This window comes from Ascaphus truei, chromosome 8, assembly GCF_040206685.1.
Source record: "Ascaphus truei isolate aAscTru1 chromosome 8, aAscTru1.hap1, whole genome shotgun sequence".
In the NCBI taxonomy this organism is placed as follows: domain Eukaryota; kingdom Metazoa; phylum Chordata; class Amphibia; order Anura; family Ascaphidae; genus Ascaphus; species Ascaphus truei.
Window position 1 is genome coordinate 73,906,306 of NC_134490.1, and position 22,389 is coordinate 73,928,694.

The following is a 22,389-nucleotide window of genomic DNA, read 5'->3' on the forward strand; positions in this document are numbered from 1 at the left end:
TTTTTTTTTCTGCTGAACTTTTTATTACAAAGAGAAAGAGAGAGTCACTGAAAGAGAGTGTCACTGAAAGAGATTGCCACTGAAAGAGAGTGTCACTGAAAGAGATTGTCACTGAAAGAGAGTGTCACTGAAAGAGAGAGTGTCACTGAAAGAGAGAGTGTCGCTGAAAGAGTGTCACTGAAAGAGAGTGTCACTGAAAGAGATTGTCACTGAGAGTGTCACTGAAAGAGAGTCACTGAAAGAGATTGTCACTGAGAGAGTGTCACTGAAAGAGAGTCACTGAAAGAGATTGTCACTGAAAGAGAGTGTCACTGAAAGAGAGAGTGTCACTGAAAGTGAGTGTCACTGAAAGAGAGTCACTGAAAGAGATTGTCACTGAGAGTGTCACTGAAAGAGAGTCACTGAAAGAGATTGTCACTGAGAGAGAGTCACTGAAAGAGATTGTCACTGAGAGAGTGTCACTGAAAGATAGAGTGTCACTGAGAGTGTCACTGAAAGAGAGAGCGTCACAGAAAGAGAGTCACACACATAGAGCTAGAGCTAGAGTCATATATGCAGAGAGTGTTGTATAGATGTATAGATCTCTAAAGGGCCTTGTCCCTCCTAGGGCCAAAGTGACATGTAATATGTAGACATTTTATTTTGTAATCAGTTTTTAAACGTGTAACATTTCTTGGTAACAAAGTGCTGGAGTTACAGACTGTACAGTAAGGGGAGTCTTGTGGTCACAGTAATTGGTGTTGTGTGGGATTGTGAAGCCCCAGACAGATACAGAAGAGCAGCTGATAACCAGGAATTCAGTGTTCCCGGAGGAAAAGGAAACTTTCACTTATCACAGGCGGTAAAACGGTCACTATAAGCTGAGTGACACGCGGAGGTGCCGTGAAAGGGTCAATCTCATCCCATTTAGAGGGTCAAAAAACATCTTTTAATCAAGTTCTCAGTGCAATCGACTTGTTTGTTTTAATTTTCTGAAAGTGCGTTTGATTTACTTGTGATGAATCAGGATGATTTTGATTTCTCTGGGAACACTGAATTCAACATATCAGCTCCTTCTGTTATATGACTTAGGCCCAGATTCACTACGCGGTGCTAAGCATAGACCCGCTACACTTATTCCCATTGTTTACCTCATATTGTAATATTGTAAAACGCTGTGCACGTGGTTGGAGCTATATAAATAAAATTAAACATACGTTAGCACGCCTTAAAGCTGCAGACCCAGCAATATCCTACATGTGCTTTTTCCCCCCAAATAAATCAGTTCTGTACGATGAGAAAATTCTTGTAACATTTTTTTAAAAACAACCCTGAATGTCATTTTTATTGTATTATAATGTAACAAGCATTTTTTGTTTCTATAGCAACCACTTACAAAGTTACATCCCCTTCCTCTTCCCAAACAGGCTCTGGCACACCCCTTTTTGAGCCCTGCCCTCTCTCTAGCAGTGCACCAATTGTATCTAGTGACTGCCTGGTCACGTGATCTTCCCCACAGAACTTTGCATCTTTGGTCCTCTTCTGTTGCACACTTCGTCAATCGGTCACAGAAGAACGGATCGATGGGCAACTTAGCTAATTCCTTATCATTGTGTGGATTGTATTGATGCGCATATTATTGATGCACATATATATCATCTTGGCATCCTTTAGTGAAGCCTTAGGCCTTGAGCACGCTTTCGCTCACGCGCGCGCGTTCGTCACTGACCCCTGGCGGCCAATGGTAGGGTTCACTGTTGAAACTGCCATTGGCTGCGCAGCGCGGCGTCTCCGCTGCCGCTGTAGCTGGAGTATTTCAAAAGTGTGATTCCCGGCTGCAGCAGCGCGACGTCAGTTTCAGCAGCCAAGCAATGTGCAGACGTTTTCATTGATTGGCTGCTCAAATTGCTGGGGGACGGGGGACAGGTGACGGGGGGGCGGGGTTTATTATTTTATTTATTCTCATTATTACATTATTTTTATTACATTATTTATTTATCCGCAGCCCGCCCGCTCCCCCGCTTGCTCCCCCGAAGCCGGCCCGCTCCCCCGCCCGCTCAATCAATCAATCCCAGACGTCTATCTCTCTGACGCCCTGATCCTCTCTCCGACGCCCTGATCCTCTCTCCGACGCCCTGATCCTCTCTCCGACGCCCTGATCCTCTCTCCGACGCCCTGATCCTCTCTCCGACGCCCTGATCCTCTCTCCGACGCCCTGATCCTCTCTCCGACGCCCTGATCCTCTCTCCGACACCCTGATCCTCTCTCCGACGCCCTGATCCTCTCTCCGACGCCCTGATCCTCTCTCCGACGCCCTGATCCTCTCTCTGACGCGCTGTCTCGGCTCTGAAAAACTCTGGCTCTCTGTAACGCCCTCTTCTGCTCTCTATCTCAGGTCATTAAACCGGTTATAGAGCGTCAGCGGCGAGCGAGAATAAACTCCAGTCTGGAGCAGCTCAGAACACTGCTGAAGGAGAGTAGCGATGAGACTGCGGTAAGAGGGCTGACTGTCTCATGTAACATGCCTGACTGTCTCATGTAACTGCTGTGTGTCTCTCTCCCATGTCCAGTCTGGGATATTTGGTCATGGCCGTTTGGCCGTGACAAAATCTACGCTGGCGTTTTGCCGCAAGTGACCTTCGCCACCGGGACCTCTCGCCGCCGGACCCTTATCTAAGTCTCTAACCTTAGCCGTCCCCCTAAAAACCCCTAATCTTAACCCCTAATACTAATGCTACCCCTACCCTGAAAACCTTAACCCCTTACCCTAACACCCCTTAATTAACCCAATACCCTAAAACTTCCCTTATAGATGAAGCGGTCGGCGGTGGAGTGGCTGTGGCGGAGGGCCCTTCTGCGGCCAGACGCTGGCAGGATGGCTGCGGCCACATGTCCCATTCTGCCCATGTCTGTCTTGTAAATCCTAGTCTGCCTATTTCCCTCTCTCTGAAACTTGTCTGTCTCTTTCTCCCGTAGGCCTCTCTCTGAAACTTGTCTGTCTCTTTCTCCCGTAGGCCTCTCTCTGAAACGTGTCTGTCTCTTTCTCCCGTAGGCCTCTCTCTGAAACGTGTCTGTCTCTTTCTCCCGTAGGCCTCTCTCTGAAACTTGTCTGTCTCTTTCTCCCGTAGGCCTCTCTTTGAAACTTGTCTGTCTCTTTCTCCCGTAGGCCTCTCTTTGAAACTTGTCTGTCTCTTTCTCCCGTAGGCCTCTCTCTGCAACTTGTCTGTCTCTTTCTCCCGTAGGCCTCTCTTTGAAACTTGTCTGTCTCTTTCTCCCGTAGGCCTCTCTTTGAAACTTGTCTGTCTCTTTCTCCCGTAGGCCTCTCTCTGCAACTTGTCTGTCTCTTTCTCCCGTAGGCCTCTCTCTGCAACTTGTTTGTCTCTTTCTCCCGTAGGCCTCTCTCTGCAACTTGTCTGTCTCTTTCTCCCGTAGGCCTCTCTTTGAAACTTGTCTGTCTCTTTCTCCCGTAGGCCTCTCTCTGAAACGTGTCTGTCTCTTTCTCCCGTAGGCCTCTCTCTGAAACTTGTCTGTCTCTTTCTCCCGTAGGCCTCTCTTTGAAACTTGTCTGTCTCTTTCTCCCGTAGGCCTCTCTTTGAAACTTGTCTGTCTCTTTCTCCCGTAGGCCTCTCTCTGCAACTTGTCTGTCTCTTTCTCCCGTAGGCCTCTCTTTGAAACTTGTCTGTCTCTTTCTCCCGTAGGCCTCTCTTTGAAACTTGTCTGTCTCTTTCTCCCGTAGGCCTCTCTCTGCAACTTGTCTGTCTCTTTCTCCCGTAGGCCTCTCTCTGCAACTTGTTTGTCTCTTTCTCCCGTAGGCCTCTCTCTGCAACTTGTCTGTCTCTTTCTCCCGTAGGCCTCTCTTTGAAACTTGTCTGTCTCTTTCTCCCGTAGGCCTCTCTCTGCAACTTGTCTGTCTCTTTCTCCCGTAGGCCTCTCTCTGCAACTTGTCTGTCTCTTTCTCCCGTAGGCCTCTCTCTGCAACTTGTCTGTCTCTTTCTCCCGTAGGCCTCTCTCTGAAACTTGTCTGTCTCTTTCTCCCGTAGGCCTCTCTCTGCAACTTGTCTGTCTCTTTCACCCGTAGGCCTCTCTCTGCAACTTGTCTGTCTCTTTCTCCCGTAGGCCTCTCTTTGAAACTTGTCTGTCTCTTTCTCCCGTAGGCCTCTCTCTGCAACTTGTCTGTCTCTTTCTCCCGTAGGCCTCTCTCTGCAACTTGTCTGTCTCTTTCTCCCGTAGGCCTCTCTCTGCAACTTGTCTGTCTCTTTCTCCCGTAGGCCTCTCTCTGCAACTTGCCTGTCTCTTTCTCCCGTAGGCCTCTCTCTGAAACTTGTCTGTCTCTTTCTCCCATAGGCCTCTCTCTGCAACTTGTCTGTCTCTTTCTCCCATAGGCCTCTCTCTGCAACTTGTCTGTCTCTTTCTCCCGTAGGCCTCTCTCTGCAACTTGTCTGTCTCTTTCTCCCGTAGGCCTCTCTTTGAAACTTGTCTGTCTCTTTCTCCCGTAGGCCTCTCTCTGCAACTTGTCTGTCTCTTTCTCCCGTAGGCCTCTCTCTGCAACTTGTCTGTCTCTTTCTCCCGTAGGCCTCTCTCTGCAACTTGTCTGTCTCTTTCTCCCGTAGGCCTCTCTCTGAAACTTGTCTGTCTCTTTCTCCCGTAGGCCTCTCTCTGCAACTTGTCTGTCTCTTTCTCCCGTAGGCCTCTCTCTGCAACTTGTCTGTCTCTTTCTCCCATAGGCCTCTCTTTGAAACTTGTCTGTCTCTTTCTCCCGTAGGCCTCTCTCTGCAACTTGTCTGTCTCTTTCTCCCGTAGGCCTCTCTCTGCAACTTGTCTGTCTCTTTCTCCCGTAGGCCTCTCTCTGCAACTTGTCTGTCTCTTTCTCCCGTAGGCCTCTCTCTGCAACTTGCCTGTCTCTTTCTCCCGTAGGCCTCTCTCTGAAACTTGTCTGTCTCTTTCTCCCATAGGCCTCTCTCTGCAACTTGTCTGTCTCTTTCTCCCATAGGCCTCTCTCTGCAACTTGTCTGTCTCTTTCTCCCGTAGGCCTCTCTCTGCAACTTGTCTGTCTCTTTCTCCCGTAGGCCTCTCTTTGAAACTTGTCTGTCTCTTTCTCCCGTAGGCCTCTCTCTGCAACTTGTCTGTCTCTTTCTCCCGTAGGCCTCTCTCTGCAACTTGTCTGTCTCTTTCTCCCGTAGGCCTCTCTCTGCAACTTGTCTGTCTCTTTCTCCCGTAGGCCTCTCTCTGAAACTTGTCTGTCTCTTTCTCCCGTAGGCCTCTCTCTGCAACTTGTCTGTCTCTTTCTCCCGTAGGCCTCTCTCTGCAACTTGTCTGTCTCTTTCTCCCGTAGGCCTCTCTTTGAAACTTGTCTGTCTCTTTCTCCCGTAGGCCTCTCTCTGCAACTTGTCTGTCTCTTTCTCCCGTAGGCCTCTCTCTGCAACTTGTCTGTCTCTTTCTCCCGTAGGCCTCTCTCTGCAACTTGTCTGTCTCTTTCTCCCGTAGGCCTCTCTCTGCAACTTGCCTGTCTCTTTCTCCCGTAGGCCTCTCTCTGCAACTTGTCTGTCTCTTTCTCCCATAGGCCTCTCTCTGAAACTTGTCTGTCTCTTTCTACCATAGGCCTCTCTCTGCAACTTGTCTGTCTCTTTCTCCCATAGGCCTCTCTCTGCAACGTGTCTGTCTCTTTCTCCCATAGGCCTCTCTCTGCAACGTGTCTGTCTCTTTCTCCCGTAGGCCTCTCTCTGCAACTTGTCTGTCTCTTTCTCCCGTAGGCCTCTCTCTGCAACGTGTCTGTCTCTTTCTCCCGTAGGCCTCTCTCTGCAACTTGTCTGTCTCTTTCTCCCGTAGGCCTCTCTCTGAAACGTGTCTGTCTCTTTCTCCCGTAGGCCTCTCTCTGCAACTTGTCTGTCTCTTTCTCCCGTAGGCCTCTCTCTGAAACGTGTCTGTCTCTTTCTCCCGTAGGCCTCTCTCTGGTCTCGGATGGATAAAGCTCACATTTTAGAGATGACTCTGAGTCGGCTGCGTGGGGAGCAGACTGCAGGTGAGACATCTCGCTGAGAGTGCAGGGCTATCTTATTGTTCACTCTTGTTCTCTCTTTCTTCCATGCAGTCTCTTTTCTCAACCTCCCCCCCCCTCTCTCTCTTTCTCACTCTCTATTTATCTCCCTGGCAGTCTCGCAGGACGCTCTCTTCCTGGCTGGGTTTACTCGCTGTCAGTCTCTCACTGATTCCTTCTTGGCCTCTGAGAGCCCCGTGGGCAGCGACCTCCGACCCCGTCTGAGTGAACACATGACCAGGGCGCTGTGCGATCTCCGACCCCGTCTGAGTGATGACATGACCAGGACTCAGACCGACTTCCGACCCCTGGAACCTGCACTCCAAGATTATCAAAGCGAGCACACCCCCATATTGGGGGACCCTGAAAGGTTGGGGGTGCGTGACCTCCGACCACCCCCAGGGAGGGGTGTTAGGAGACTAGCCTTTACCCCACCCCAGAGCAGAGGGAGGGCAGACAGGGGAAGCCGGGGGACACAGAGATGCCCACTCACCCCAATATCTGACAACTGTACACCGAGGAAGGCAAGGGGGGTGAGGAGGTCAGAGAACTCACCTAGTATCTCACAGAGCCCTACCAAGGAAAATCTGCCCCGCAGCCCCCTAAAACTGCCCCACTGCCCCTCATATCTGAGTCCCTGCCCCCCGAGTCTGTCAACTCAGTGCTCCGCCAAACAGCCAGATCACAAAACACAGATTCTGCTCCCACCTCCCCCCAGCCAGAGCCCTTTGACCTCCAGCCCTGCAGGAGGGGAGAGGAGGGAACTGTCTGGGGGAGCCCCCCCACCGTCCTCCCGTGGAAGGCCACGACAGAGAGCAAGGCCCCATAGAGATTTATCCCATCCCACCCCCCTGCAGGGGGCTATGTGGAGACCGTGGTGAGGGGGCCCCTGTGTCTGTGAAGGCAGACCCTGCCAGCGCCGCCCTAGTGAAGCTACATGCTGCTAACCCCGCCCCTGAGGAGCTGACACGTTGCTAGCCCTGCATATTAGAAGTGAGACTTTTAAATCCGATGGGACATCTTAAGCCGAGTCCCTGAAGATATAGGTGTACTAAGGTCTGCCCACCGATGAGTGAGGAGCTGCATGTTTAAACTCCACTTGAGGAGCTGCATGTATAACCTTTGCCTACAAGACGTTGCATGTTTAAGCTCCACCCACGAGGAGCTACATGTTGAAGAAGATCCACCCCAGAGAAACCGCATGTTGTGCTCCAACCGAGAGGAGCCGTATGTTAAAGCCCTACTCCTGTACATTGATACTCTGCACTTTTAATCACCAAGAATAAAGAAATGCTCTCTCTCTCTTGTTGTTCCATGTCTATTACAATTATATATATATATATGTATACAGTATACACATACACACATGTATAAAGGTTTTTATATATATATATATATATATATTTATATATATATATATATATGGAGAAGAGTGACCTAAGCGCAAATATGACAGGGAGAGGAGAAAACACACAAAAAGAGAGATCATAGGGCAATATATCTATTAATGCATAGACTATAAATGGTAAGATATATGCTTACACAGATGCGACAAGTATGAGCATGTAATCCTCTCTGGGACTCGCCACCGTAGCTTTAGGGATCTTGTTCTTAGACTGCTAGATCTCCAGATTCTTCTCCACAGGACGTCAGTTACAGCTGCTGCAGGAGCTCCTTGTCTCAGGCACTTCTGTGTCTCTATGGATGGATCTCACACAAGAGGGGGAGGGGGGGGAGGGAAATAATGGAAGGGAACAAGATATGTGTAAAACCTATTTAATATATAAAAAAACAATAAAATATGGCTGATCCACTCACATTGTGTGAGTAAATAGCAAGCAGTAGAGAGTGTTTAGCGAGTCTCTCACACTCGTGTAGATTCGCCGGTTGCCAGTCCTCTCCGCGGTCTCCGCTACTTCCGTACCACGTGATCGGCCGTGGCTTGTGACGCGGCTCGGCTCTCGCGAGATTTAGTGTCTGTCAATACAGGGGATCACTGCCGGAGCTCCTCGTGAATGTCTCTCCACTCAGGCCTCCTGGCGTGTCTCTCTCTCTGCTGCAGGTGAAAGCTGGCCCTACGCGTTTCTCCACATCGGGCTTCGTCAGGGGCTGCTAATGATTACCTATGCCCTACCAGGGTATATATATGTACCTCCCCCTTACAATTGGCTCAATCTAATTAAACTAATTTGACTACTTGGAACATGATTGGTTATTTGTAATTAGTGTCGTATACCATTGCAATTGCTGCATATAGCAGATATCAACACTGCTATAATTCATTTGTCACTTTAAACAATTTGGAAAAAATATAGAACACAATCTAATCGACAATTAGATACACATGTATAAAGGTTTTTATATATATATATATATATATATATATATATATATATATATATATATATATATATATATATATATATATATATATATATATATATATATATATATATTATACAGTGTTCGACAAACCTATACATTTGCTCGCCCCGGGCGAGTGGATTTAACCCCCGGGCGAGTAAATATTGGCCCAAGCAGCACACGTTTGGTACTAGGTGGCGAGTAGATTTTTTTGTGTGGCGAGTAGATTTTTTGGTGATTTGTCAACCACTGTATATATATATATATATATGCAATACGATACCGCGTTGAACCGGAATCAGAGGCAGCACTCCAATGGATAATCAAAAAAGTATATTGTGAGTTACCAAGACACCATAACCGACGTTTCGGTTAAGTTTTATTAATGAAGAGCGTACAGTATAAATCAGCATGCTCTAGGAACAATAAATCCGGGGCTTCGGGGTGTAATATACATAATCGCTAAAGGTACCAGCAGCTCATTCCTGCTACTTTACACAAAGGTATTGACTAAATAGTCAATAACATACTGGTCATTCTCATTTTTATTGTTTACTAGCTGAGAGACCCGGCGTTGCCCGGGATGTAATTTTGGGGGGGGGGCGTACGACAGGGTTAGGCTTCCCCCCCCCTTGACAGCTAGGTGGGTGACTGAGTTGACTGAGTGTGTGGGTGACTGTGTGGGTGGGTGGGTGACACTTGACTGAGTGGGTGGGTGGGTTGGTGACTTTGGGTCGGTGACTGGGTGGGTGACTTTGGGTCGGTTTGACTTTGGGTCGGTGGGTGGGTGACTTTGGGTCGGTGGGTGGGTGACTTTGGGTCGGTGGGTGGGTGACTGGGTCGGTGGGTGGGTGGGTGACTTTGGGTCGGTTTGACTTTGGGTCGGTGGGTGGGTGACTTTGGGTCGGTGGGTGACTTTGGGTCGGTGGTTGGGTGGGTGAGTTGGGTCGGTGGGTGAGTTGGGTCGGGGGTGGATGACTTTGGGTCGATGGGTGGGTGACTCTGGGTTGGTGGGTGGGTGACTTTGGGTGGGTGGGTGACTGGGTGGGTGGGTGACTTTGGGTCGGTGTGTGGGTCGCTGACTGGGTGACTTTTTCAGGGTCGGTGACTGGGTGGGTCAGTGAGTGGGTAGGTGGGGTCGGTGAGTGGGTGGGGTCGGTGAGTGGGTGGGTGGGGTCAGTGACTGGGTGGGTGGTTTTGGGTGAGACTGGGTGGGTGAGTGTGAGACTGAATGGGTGGGTGAGTGTGAGACTGAATGGGTGGGTGAGTGTGAGACTGAATGGGTGGGTGAGTAGGAGACTGAATGGGTGGGTGAGTGGGAGACTGAATGGGTGGGTGAGTGGGGAAACTGAATGGGTGGATGAGTGGGAAACTGAATGGGTGGATGAGTGGGAAACTGAATGGGTGGGTGAGTGGGAAACTGAATGGGTGGGTGAGTGGGAAACTGAATGGGTGGGTGAGTGGGAAACTGAATGGGTGGGTGAGTGGGAAACTGAATGGGTGGGTGAGTGGGAAACTGAATGGGTGGGTGAGTGGGAAACTGAATGGGTGGGTGAGTGGGAAACTGAATGGGTGGGTGAGTGGGAAACTGAGTGGGAGACTGACTGGGTGGGAGACTGACTGGGTGGGTGAGTGGGAGACTGACTGGGTGGGTGAGTGGGAGACTGACTGGGTGGGTGAGTGGGAGACTGACTGGGTGGGTGAGTGGGAGACTGACTGGGTGGGTGAGTGGGAGACTGACTGGGTGGGTGAGTGGGAGACTGACTGGGTGGGTTAGTGGGTGACTGACTGGGTGGGTGAGTGGGTGACTGACTGGGTGGGTGAGTGGGTGACTGACTGGGTGGGTGAGTGGGTGAGTGACTGGGTGGGTGGGTGAGTGGGTGACTGACTGGTGGGTGACTGGGTGGGTGAGTGGGTGACTGAATGGGTGGGTGACTGGGTGACTGAGTGACTGGGTGGGTGACTGAGTGACTGGGTGGGTGACTGAGTGACTGGGTGGGTGAGTGGGTGGGTGACTTTGGGAGACTGAGTGGGTGGGTGACTGGGTGTGTGGGTGGGTGGTTGGGTGACTGGGTGGGTGGGTGACTGGGTGGGTGGGTGACTGGGTGGGTGAGTGGGTGGGTGACTGAGTTGACTGAGTGGGTGGGTGACTGAGTGAGTGGGTGGGTGAGTAAGTGAGTTTTTGGGTGACTAAGTGAGTGGGTGGGTTACTGAGTGGGTGGGTGACTGAGTGGGTGGGTGACTGAGTGGGTGGGTGACTGAGTGAGTGTGTGACTGAGTGAGTGGGTGGGTGACTGGGTGAAAGTGACTGGGTGGGTGACTGAGTGACTGAGTGGGTGGGTGACTGAGTGGGTGAGTGAGTGGGTGGGTGACTGGGTGACTGGGTGGGTGGGTGACTGGGTGGGTGGGTGACTGGGTGACTGGGTTGACTGGGTGGGTGGGTGACTGGGTGGGTGACTGGGTGGGTGGGTGACTTGGGTGGGTGACGGTGGGTGACTTACCTTGACCCCGTGGCATCTGGCTGGGGCAGGAGGTGAGTTCGGGAAGCTGAGGGGGGTGGGCAAGAGTGGCAGGAGACCCGCGCCGCGTTTCCCCTCCGTCCGGGAGCCGGCGCACGTGAGGGGGAGTCCCGCGCCGCGCTTCCCCTCTCCGGTAGCGGCGCACTTGAGGGGGAGTCCCGCGCCGCGCTTCCCCTCTCCGGTAGCGGCGCACGTGAGGGGGAGAGCAGGAGGCCCGGGCCGAGCCGCGAGGGGGGAGGAGCCTGGAGTTTGCTGCTGAGCAGGAGGGCCGCGGCGCACGGTGAGGGTGATGGTGCGGCTGGGGATGTTGCGGAGCGTGGGGATTTGGGTGAGGTGGGGGGAGAGAGTGAGAGGTGGGGGAGAGAGTGAGGGGCACCGGGAGAGGAGGGGGGGGGGTGTGTGTGGAAGGTGAGCTGCGGTCCAACTGACGGGGGAGAGTGAGAGGGGGTGTGTGTGTGTGTGTGTGTGTGTGTGTGTGTGTGTGTGTTTTTGCCCGTCACTCTGCCTCAGGGTGTGTGTTTTTGCCCGTCACTCTGCCTCAGGCCAATGAGAGGTGCGGGGGCGGGCGGGCCAAGGGACCAATGAGATTGCTGCTAGGGACGCAGACATACAGTGCTTTCAGAAATATATAGTAGATTAATCACAAAGCTATAGGTGCTGCAATACAGTACCAGCTCATTGTAATGGGCCATCTTAGAAGTTCACAAATATTATCAGTTTGTTTTCTCTCATCATCTGCTCTTGACCACCTGCAAACTGTGAGCAACAACTCTATATAATATGTATAATCTACCCAATGCAGTAATGTGTGTTAGGCTTTGCCTATAGTGCCGGCGACGGCGACATGATGGGTGACGTCACCTGTCGCCACCGGCGAAAGTTATGTTTCGCCCGTCGGCGGCATCGCGGGATTCCCGCAATTTGATTTGTTCAAGGGCCGTCACGTGACGCATCAAGTTTTCGCTCCGTCGCTTGTCACCGCCGCGTACACTATAAGCGCACGCGGCGGCAATGCTTTTGTTTTTGGGCGACGTCGCGTCACCGGCACTATAAGCACGGCCTTAGACCCCTTAAAGAGCAGGGGAGGCCAACTCCAGTCCTCAAGGGCCACCAACAGGTCAGGTTGTAAGGGCATCCCTGCTTCAGCACAGGTGGCTCTATCAGTGCCTCAGTCAATGACTATCTGGCTTAGTGAAACGACATAATATGGCATGAAGAACTTCTCAATAAATAACACAAAAACAGGCAAGCAAAAAAAAAGAATTCCCATTGCTCCGAAGTCTTTAGGTCTCACGTGTAGTCACACAGTGGCAATGTCTGGGCTCTAATAGTTAATAATCCAGTCCTGTTTAGGTGTTGGTATGCCTATACCTTCAATAGAGAGCAAACCGAGGAGAGACAAAAGTAATATCGATGACAGAATGCAAGATATATCAGAGTCTGTCAGGAAAACAATGCTTGTGTTCATTATAAAGTGCTGCCTCTCTGAGACTTGGGAATTATTCCTGTGCTACACCTTGAGGTAGGGGCAACAGATGTACTATATATTATATAGGAAGGTCCTTTGTATAGGACCAAAACGCTGGTGTTGTTGGACTATAATATATTCTTTAAACACTCAAGACTTGTGCACTGTATTCTTCATTTCCTGCGTGTAGCAATGTTCTGTACTTACTTACCCCCAGGAGGCGCCCCATAACCACAGCTCACAGACTCACTTCCGCCCCTACCAAGATGGTGGCATGCGGGGGGACCATCGAAACCTATGGAGAGAGAGAAGGGACTTCCGTTCTGTTCAGGAAGTTGCTTTGTTGTCGTTCAAGATGGCGGCTGGCATGTACCTGGAGCATTATCTGGACAGTAAGAGATATAAATATACAAATAAATTCAATGAATATACATGTACACAATGAAGAGAGAGGTATATATATATATATATATATACACACACATTAATATTACAAACATACATACACAAGCGAACACACACACACACAAGCAATAAATATATACAAGCAATATATATATTATATATATAAACGAAAATAGCCGTGTTAGTCCAGTTGCGATAGTGACCTGAGGGAGAGAAGAGAACTCTCGAAAGCTTGTCCTATGACATACATTGTTAGTCCAAATAAAAAAAGGTATCACCTAATACTGACAAATATGAGTATATTAATATATATATATATATATATATATATATATATATATATAGAAAAGGACACTTAGGCAGAGTCCATAGACAGACAGGACGTGCTGAGGCGTGCGGACGCTCCGCGCTGAGACCCTGCATCCTCAATGAGGATGCCTTGAGAGGGGGTTCACGCGAGTGTCCGCAGGCGTGCTGACGAGTTGGAGGTTTCAGCCGAGCACCAAGCTGTTTTTCAGCGCGCTGTCGGCTGAAAACCTCCAATCACAGCACAATACGACATCAGGCTCTCCACAGATTTCCTTCCCCGGGAACACACCTCCGATGATTTAGGTTCCCACCAGGGACACTCAATGTGGCGGAACAAGCGGATGACGTCACATGTTGGATAAAGATGCCGAGCAGGTCTTGGAGCGACGCTAGGGGATCCACAGCACACAGGGCCAGGGAACCTAATTCATCTGGAGGTGTGTTCCCGGGGAAGGAAATCTGTGGAGAGCCTGATGTCGTGAGTTCCTGCGGGCGGTGATTCACGAGGGCCAAATCGGATGTAGTGGAGTCACGGAGCAGTGTAGCTGAGCAGCAGCGTTTTCTGATCCTTTGGAGCATGAGTATTATCTCATAACATGCTTTTTTACTTCTTATGTTTGTGAGTTCATTTTATGAGCCTTTTTGGGAATTAAATACCTTTTTATACAGTAATGCACTAGGATTGGGTGCTTTTTTCTTCTATTATATATATATAAGACCAGCCTCACACTGATGATGCCCATCAAGGTTGAAACATGTATGTGAGTAGGTCTAATGGCTTTGCATCTCATCCCAGCCTCTGTTTAAAAGCTGTGTTTAAAACTTGAGGATTGGCTTGTGTAATACAAGCTTGAGACAAAAGATGGCACTGAGTGCTCATTTGCATGTCATTTCCCAGAATCCCTTGCTGCAGTGGAAGCGCTGTATGCTGGGTGACAATGGGGAAAGACAGGGTTGCAGACCTGTCTAAGACATGCAAATGAACATACAGTAATATTTACAGTTGCTTTTTATATATATATATATATAAGCTTGTGTAATACGAGCTTGAGACAAAAGGTGGCACTGAGTGCTCATTTGCATGTCATTTCCCAGAATCCCTTGCTGCAGTGGAAGCGCTGTATGCTGGGTGACAATGGGGAAAGACAGGGTTGCAGACCTGTCTAAGACATGCAAATGAACATACAGTAATATTTACAGTTGCTTTATATATATATATATATATATATATATATATATATATATATATATATATATATATATATATATATATATTGTGAATACACACACGCCTTGTGCAAATCGTTTTGTAAGCTGCATGTGACCTTGGGAAAGCCTCTAGCAGCAAAAAATAGATTGTAAGCTCTACAGAGCAGAGATCCATTGTACCTGCAAACACTTCTATGTACAGCGCTGTGCTATACAAGAAAAAACATTGATTATTATTTAATAAATATTAGCATGAATTTAACCAGGTGTGCTGGTCTGCTCCATATTTTGTATATCTATCAGGGGAGGTCCAACATGTTAAAAACTTTAGAGCCAGCTAGAATTTTTAGGAGCAAAACATTTGTTTAGTGGTAGGGGCGAATGTTCTGGCAAACCCCACCCCCCACGGTAGCAGCAGCTCTGTATGTCAGCGTGTGTACAGGCAGGCCCGCTCGTACGGCGGGTTACGTTACCTGGCGCCGCCGGAAAACAGAACCGGCGATTTTAGGGTTTGCGTGCGCAGACTTGACGTCCCCGTTCTGCGCATGTGCAGACATTGCGGCCCCTTCTCAGTACCGCCACAAATCACCGGAAAAACAGAACGAGCGCCGAATGTAATGAACACGGGAACAATTGGGAAACGCTGTATGAGCGGTTCGCCGAAAAGCGGGGCCCTACTGTATTTGTGACACACTGCTAATACCCAGAATACATCTCTCCATACTTTAAGTTGTCTCAAGCTTCTGAACTATCTTCACATTTAAGGTCTCAGTTTTACATCCATATGTGAACAGGCGCAGAATACACTGGTCGAACACTTTTTATTTTTGAGAGTCATTGGCAAGTTCCCTTGCAGGATTGTCTTGTTTCTTCCAAATGTGCTCTATCCAATCTTCATTCGCCTATTGATTTCATTCAAAGGTTTCCATCCATTGATGCTGGCTAAGATCAGCTATAGTTTTCAATTTCTAATTTTATTGCACTTATTTAGATTTTTGTAAAGTTGACTCATCTGTCTTGCTGAGATTCATTACTTGTTTAAGGGGCCTTCTCTAATTTGTTGCTGGAGATCTTCGGACTTATAGTTGACTCAAGTATTCACTGTATATTTTGATTGGGTCTTCCCATTCATCATAGATTTTGTTGCCTTTGCTGCTTCTTCTGGAAGGAAGCATAGTACATCATTGGTGGTTTCTTGATCTGCTCAATTATGCCTCGTTATCTGTGTTCTTGTACAATTTCTTGCAGAAGCCCTCCACTCTCTATAGTAAGTGCACAGTCTTTTATTGTTGATCTGTCGTCGTATTTGAGTGCGGTGATTTGCTTCTTCCCAATCACGTCGCTGCTTTGTCGTTCTTTGCTTTTGTTATCTTCGATAGCCATCTTCACCATATCTCCTTTACATTTTTTTTACATTCCAGATTGTCTTGCACAACTCTGTATGTTCAATTTTTGTTCTTGCATCTCAGCATTGCTTCATTTCTTGTCGTTTCTCAAGTAACTGCTGTGTCTCATCAGATATTTTCTTATCTTGTTTTTGTTAGTGACAGTTTTTTCTGTGTTCAGATGTACATGCACCTAAGTGCATCAGGGGTGCGCTAGGTATAGTATAAGCTATTCTACATAAGTTGTTGCAAAATACATATATGCATCTGAAGAATGTATATAAATGACCAGCTGTAACCCTTCGACTCCCTGACCAGAGGAACAACAAGAAACACAAAGAATCAAAAAGATCAAAAACAATATCAATTCAAGTATAGTCAAATGACCACATGCATGATGCAAATAACCACTGATGGCACTATCCCTTAGGCTGTGCTTATAGTGCCAGCGACGTCCGACTGCGGGCGCTGGAAAAATCAAATTGAGATGACGTCCAGCGATCGCGACCAAGCCGTCGCGTCGCACTTACTATAAGCGCACGCGGCGGTGGCAAAGCATTTGTTTTGACAATCAAGACAATCAATTCCCTACAACAGCCTCTGCATTACAAAGACTGCAGCTCAACCTGTGTATCAGTACATGGGGGATTCACTTTCAATCATACCCTCATTTAGGTGCTGTATGATGGTGCTGAAGTAATTTGTTCATAGCAACATACTTTGTGCACCTGGTTTCGCAGTATCTATGTACATGTATTATATGCAGATTTGAGTGTTGATCAGATACCTGTTTTCCCTCAGACCGTCCGGTCTAGACTTTTGTAGGGAATTGATTATTTTCCCTGCTCAGTCTGCACACTAGGATTTATGTATGAACTTTCAAGTATATCCATTAGATGCTGAGTATGTGTTTAGGCTACTTTTCGTGTATACAATTGTAGGGTATAGTGTATTCTCTTTACCATTAGAGTTTAGTGTGTAGATTTTCGAGTGTATTACTTTGTTTAGAAGTATTTTTGTTTTAGTCTGTCTAATAAATGTTGTATTTTTGGTGTACCCCATGCGCTTATTTTGGAGTGTTTTGTTCTGTTTTCTTTCATATCATTTTCACCTTACAGCACCGTTAGAGATAACATTCTTATGTATTTACTTTGTTAATATTTCTCTAGTTTTTTGGGGGGTTCCATTTATTGTGGTTTCCAGAGCGGTCTTTTCTCTTTTTGTGTCTGGTATATTTATTTTTTAATTTTTTATTTATTTATTTATATGTAAATTATATTAGTTCTACACATTCACATTTTTATTTCACAATTAAGTTGTTCGCGCCTTTATATTCACTTTTTCACTATCTATATGTATATTTATGACACACAATGTCTCTTTGCAGGTATAGAGAATTTGCCCTTTGAACTTCAGAGAAACTTTCAGCTGATGAGAGACCTTGACCAGAGAACAGAGGGTGAGTGTGTGTTAACGCCGGCTGTGTGCGTTCACTGACCTCCACAGTGTGTGTGTGTGTGTGTGTGAGAGATGCTGGCTGTGTGCACCACTGAACTCCACACTGTGTGTGTGTGTGTGTGTGTGTGTGTGTGTGTGGCTGGCTGTGTGCACCGCACCACTGACCTCCACACTGTGTGTGTGTGTGTGTGTGTGAGATGCTGGCTGTGTGCACCACTGACCTCCACACTGTGTGTGTGTGTGTGTGTGTGTGTGTGTGTGTGTGTGTGTGTGTGTGTGTGTGTGTGTGTGATGCTGGCTGTGTGCACCACTGACCTCCACACTGTGTGCATTAGTGTGTGTATGTATGTATGTATGTATGTATGTATGTATGTATGTATCAATAAACAAGAAATAGAAGGAGTACACAAAAGACTGTGATAGAGTCAAAAAACTTCAAAGTGTATTAAATCCATCAGAGCAAATGACAAGGTAACGTTTCTGGACACCTAGGTGTTTGGTCTGAAGAAGGGACTCTGTGTCCATAAACGTTACCTTGTCATTGGCTCTGATTAATTTAATACACTTTGAAGTTTTTTGACTCTATCACAGTCTTTTGTGTACTCCTTCTATTTCTTGTTTATTTGTGTTACGTGGATCCAGCTTTGGGGACGCCGGGATCAGCAGGAGGTAAGCACCAAAAGGGAATACACTGTTAATTTGTTTTTCTAAGCAGTGGTGTGCCATTTATACTTACTCTTTTCGTGTGTGTGTGTGATGCTGGCTGTGTGCGTGTGTGTTATGCTGGCTGTGTGCACCACTGATATCCACACAGTGTGAGTGGGAAGAGCAGTGACTGCAGTTGTTGACCTGCAGAGAGTGTGAGAAACACAGTCTGTGTGGACTTGCACACTTCTGAGGTGGTAAGACTGCACTGTGTCTCATTATGAGCAATGCTTTCCTTTTCTCACACTCTTCTCGCTCACCCTGTGCGCGCTCTCTGTCTCAGACCTGAAATCTCACATAGACCGCCTGTCCTGTCAGTACATGAGCAACGCTCGCTCTATGAGCTCAGAGGAGAAGCTGCAGCTCCTGAGACAGGTGCAGGGAGCGTACGGGAAGTGTAAGGAATACGGAGACGACAAGGTGCAGCTCGCCATGCAGACATACGAGATGGTGAGACGTGGGCACGCAGGCACACAATGTATATGCACAACTGTTCACAGCTACACTAAGGTGCACAACTACACATAGGCACACAGCTACACAACACAGATGCATAACTACACACCGGTGCACATAGCCACACAACACCGACACGTAATGGGGGCCAAAGGTGTACAGCCCCCCGTTACTGAGACAAAAAATAACTGTATAAATATATTTATATAATCACACTAACACACACAGTTTAAAATTTCTATTACTGACTCATCTTACATCCCCATCAATAACACAATACTAACCCTGGCTGCCTCCCACTCTCCCCCCCCCCACCTCTCTCTCTCCCCCCACCTCTCTCTCTCCCCCCACCTCTCTCTCTCCCCCCCACCTCTCTCTCCCACCCCCCCCTCTCTCTCGTCCCTCCCCCCCTCTCTCTCTTGTCCCTCCCGTTGCTTCCTCCCCCGCCCCCCATCCTCTCTCCTCTCCCCTCCTCTTAGGTAGATAAGCACATCCGGAGGTTGGATACCGATCTTGCTCGTTTTGAGGCTGATCTGAAGGAGAAACACATCGAGTCCAGCGACTACGACAGTTGCTCCAGCAAAGGAAAAAAGAGTGAGACTTCTGCCCCTCCCCCACCCCCCTGCCTGCCCCGGGGGGGCAGTGCACCCTGACCCCACCACTGTGCACCCATAAACCTTGAAATGTGTTTTCTTACCTCCAGATCTGCCCTCTCACCCCTGCGCCCTTCCCCTGTTCCTGCCCTCACTTGGGGTAACACTCTGATTATCCCCCCTCCCCCCGTGCAGAGGGTAGATGTCAGAAGGAGAAGAAGGCAGCAAAGGTCAAGTCAAAGGTCAAGAACTCGGATGAAGAGACATCGAAGAACACCCAGAAGAAGATAAAACTGGTCCAGACGTGAGTGGCCCTGGGAGGGGAGAGGAGGGAAAGAAAGGGGATGGGGAGAGATTTTGTCCTTGTGACCCGTGCTTGTTGTCGTGCTGTTTGCCCTCTCCCAGCCTGTGCAGGGTGTGGATCCGTGTCCCTGCCTCAGTCACAGCATTGGGTTTTAGACTAGTATTCCTGGCTCTCTCCCTCACTCCTCTTTCCTCTCAGGGCAGAGTACGGAGCCCCTGTTGGTAATTTCGGGAAGGTGCACCCCTCTGATGTGCTGGACATGCCTGTGGACCCCAATGAGCCTACGTACTGTCTGTGCCATCAGGTGTCCTACGGAGAGATGATCGGCTGTGATAACCCGGATGTGAGTGTGATACTACATATATACCCTCACGTACACAAAAGAATAGACAATATATACATACATACATTCACACACCGTATATATCACAAGCTTGCTCTCCCTGTCTCCCTGCAGTGCTCCATTGAGTGGTTTCACTTCGCTTGTGTTGGACTCACCACAAAACCACGCGGGAAATGGTGAGTGTGCATGTGTTACTAGACCCCCGCCACTTCCCCACACACTCCCGCATTCACATACCCCACACACACTCCCGCATTCACATACCCCACACACACTCCCGCATTCACATACCCCACACACACTCCCGCATTCACATACCCCATCCATTTTCTTCCACTTCTCCCTCCCCCTTCCTCTCCCCCCTTTCTCTCTCCTCCCCCCTTCCTCTCCCCTCCCTCCTTCCACTCCCCTCCCTCCTGTCCCCCTTCACCCCTCTCCCCCTCCCTCACCCCCTCTTCCCTCTCCCTCGCTCTCTCCCACCTGCCACACCTTGTCTCTCCCTCTCTCCCCAGGTTTTGTCCACGCTGCTCCCAGGAGCGGAAGAAGAAATAAGATGTACAGCAAACGCTCCCTGGGAGGATATGGAAGAGCAGTGTCTATATGGAAGAGGTTGCGGGGTGGGGGTTACTCTCCCCCTTTGTGCATCCTCACAGAGGTGCAGTGTGTATTTGGGGTTCCATGTATCTCTTGCACTCTCCCCTCTTTCTGCCAAGCTCTCTGGAGAATTAGAGCTTGTGTTGCTGACAGTATTAACCCCTCCCTCCTGTCTTCCCCCGCCCCCTGTTCTGCCCCTTGTGAGCCGGTGCTTCCCTTGCATCACTCGGTATCCGAGGCGGGGCGTGACATCATGTAGCTGTGTGACCGTTTACAAGGCATTTCCATGGAGATGGGGGGCAGAAGCCCGGGGGAGAGGGTTTATGGGCCCCAGGTTCCCCCACCTCTTCCAGATATCAGTCCTCTTCCTCCCTCCCCCCTCTAGATTTTGGTGCTGGAAGATCCTCTTCCTTTATTTGTCCATGTGTGCGACGTTTTTGATAAAGTGACGGTTACTGAGAAGCGTCAAAACCCCAAATGTCCGAGAGAAGCGACACAAGGGATTCTGGGAGAGAGGGATAAAACATGAGTGGGAGGTAAAACACAATGCTTTAACCTCTCACTGCCTGAGAGGCCTGGAACCCGTTGCAAAGCTGTCCCCTCTCACAGCTAAACGGTTAGAAGGAGCAGTGTTTACAAGAAGTATGTGTGTGTGACACTCGCTATGTGTGTGCGTCACTGCGTGCGTGTATATCTGTGTGCAGGTTCAGATCGGTCTCTCCATCTTGGATACCTGGTTATTTATTAAACTTTTTGTTTTACACCTATTACGTTATCGTTTGTAAGCGACCCCCCTCAATCTCCGTTTTTACTCCTGCTTCTAACTCTTGCAGCTCTGAGCGTCTATTTCTCCGTGGAAGCTCCCTTCCCCTCACCTGAATGCGCTCTCTCCCCTCTCCCCCCCTGACCCACTGTGTCTGCCCATTTTCCTATGCGCTGTAAAACATCAGATTGTATGTGATCCCCGGCTTTCTTCCTCGTTTAGAATATCCCCCCGTCTATCCCAGGCATGTCCGATTTCCCTTACAGTATTAGCCCCTACCACCTCTGCTGGGAGACTATTCCACTGACCCACCACCCTTTCTGTAAAGAAATCCTTCCTCACATTCCCCCGGAACCTCCTGCTTCAGCACACGAGCTCTTGTTCTAATCTCTCTCCCTTCTATCCTTTCTAAGACCGCGATTATAGTGCGCGCGGCGCGAACAAAATACAGTAGCTCTACCGGGCTGGCCACAGTGGGCGAGGAAGAGCGACCACGCGGCAGAATTTTGAGCTGACAAATAATGCCGTTTTTTTTTCTTCTCACGCCGGCCGCGACACGTGAGCGGTTCAGCCAATGAGGGGGAACCAGCCTGGTGAGGTCACGGCCACGCCTCCCCATCAGAGTGCAGGGATCGCTCGAGCGGCAGACACGTTCCGCCGCTATAAACGAAGCCTTAGATGTACATATGAAGGTCCTGTAGTCTTTCCAAGTCTTATGCTGTAGATCATGCCCCGTTTCATCTCCACTTTACGTTCGCCCCCCTTGCGGAGATACGGACCCCAAAATAAACACCACTCCAAGCACCAAGGGAGACTGTCCTAGTAGCTCCTAAACCCTTAGCGCAGGGGGGCTCAACTAGAGTCCTCAAGACCTCCCAACAGGTCAGGTTTTCAGGATATCCCAACTTCAGCACAGGTAGCTCAATCAGTGGCTTAGTCGAAGACTGCACCGCCTGTGCTGAAGCAGGGATATCCTGAGAACCTGAGCTTTCGGGGGGTCGAGGACTGGAGTTGAGAACCCCTGCCCTAGTGCGTGCTTGTTAATGCGCCCCATGATCCGTTTATCCGGTGTTTATTTTTCTATTTGTTAAACATTTTTCAACCTCCACACTGTACAATACGGCATCTGGTTCGTCCTCTGTTTATTACTGTGGTTACTGATTTATTTTGTTATTTTAAGTTGTGTACTGTATTCCTACAAAATGAGCCCAGAAAACCAAAATAATCATGGCTGCTCAGTCCCTATCACTTGACATTAATTGGACTTCATAGAGCTTTATCTTCCAAGCTCAGACTTCTCTGAAGTCTGCCTGAGAACAGCTCTGTGCTCCCTGCTGTGGGGGAGAAAGTGAGAATACACAGGGTTGCCATGTGGACACACTACTACAGGCTTTGGGCCTTCTTAAATAAAACATGAAATCAAAAACAGTTGGAGATGTTTTTTATTTTTAAAGATGGGTCTGCTTTTATAGGATCACACAGAAGCCACTTCCAGGATGGG

The 22,389-nt window shown here is 48.8% G+C and overlaps 2 protein-coding genes across 3 annotated transcripts in view; both read left to right on the forward strand.

Moving 5' to 3' along the window:
• The window catches only part of LOC142502190 (uncharacterized), a 7,344-nt gene extending 49 nt beyond the window's left edge, over window positions 1-7,295 (forward strand). Inside the window, exons 2-4 of the mRNA XM_075613063.1 lie at window positions 2,375-2,473; window positions 5,920-5,998; window positions 6,131-7,295. Of these exons, the coding sequence (XP_075469178.1) occupies window positions 2,375-2,473; window positions 5,920-5,998; window positions 6,131-6,894 (942 nt within the window). The 3' untranslated portion in view covers window positions 6,895-7,295. The remainder of the gene's footprint in view (window positions 1-2,374; window positions 2,474-5,919; window positions 5,999-6,130) is intronic.
• Window positions 7,296-12,648: 5,353 nt separating this feature from the next.
• ING4 (inhibitor of growth family member 4) lies at window positions 12,649-20,892 on the forward strand. 2 transcript variants are annotated; one of them, XM_075612672.1, is made up of 8 exons: window positions 12,649-12,756; window positions 17,060-17,131; window positions 18,119-18,285; window positions 18,771-18,885; window positions 19,080-19,188; window positions 19,387-19,531; window positions 19,646-19,707; window positions 20,044-20,892. In XM_075612672.1, the coding sequence occupies exons 1-8, from the start codon at window positions 12,720-12,722 to the stop codon at window positions 20,081-20,083; spliced, it is 747 nt and encodes a 248-aa protein (XP_075468787.1). In that variant the 5' UTR covers window positions 12,649-12,719; the 3' UTR covers window positions 20,084-20,892. The 2 variants fall into 2 exon arrangements, with proteins under 2 accessions (XP_075468787.1, XP_075468788.1); XM_075612673.1 differs by having other exon boundaries at window positions 18,137-18,285.
• The last annotated feature ends 1,497 nt before the right edge of the window (window positions 20,893-22,389 follow it).

What these genes read in the sequence shown, in the direction of transcription:
- ING4 (XM_075612672.1), top strand. Translation starts at nt 12,720, where the DNA reads ATGGCGGCTGGCATGTACCTGGAGCATTATCTGGACA. An exon ending in CCTTGACCAGAGAACAGAGG is followed by an intron (nt 17,132 to 18,118) that starts GTGAGTGTGTGT and finishes TCTCTGTCTCAG; the next exon opens with ACCTGAAATCTCACATAGAC. An exon ending in CCATGCAGACATACGAGATG is followed by an intron (nt 18,286 to 18,770) that starts GTGAGACGTGGG and finishes CCCTCCTCTTAG; the next exon opens with GTAGATAAGCACATCCGGAG.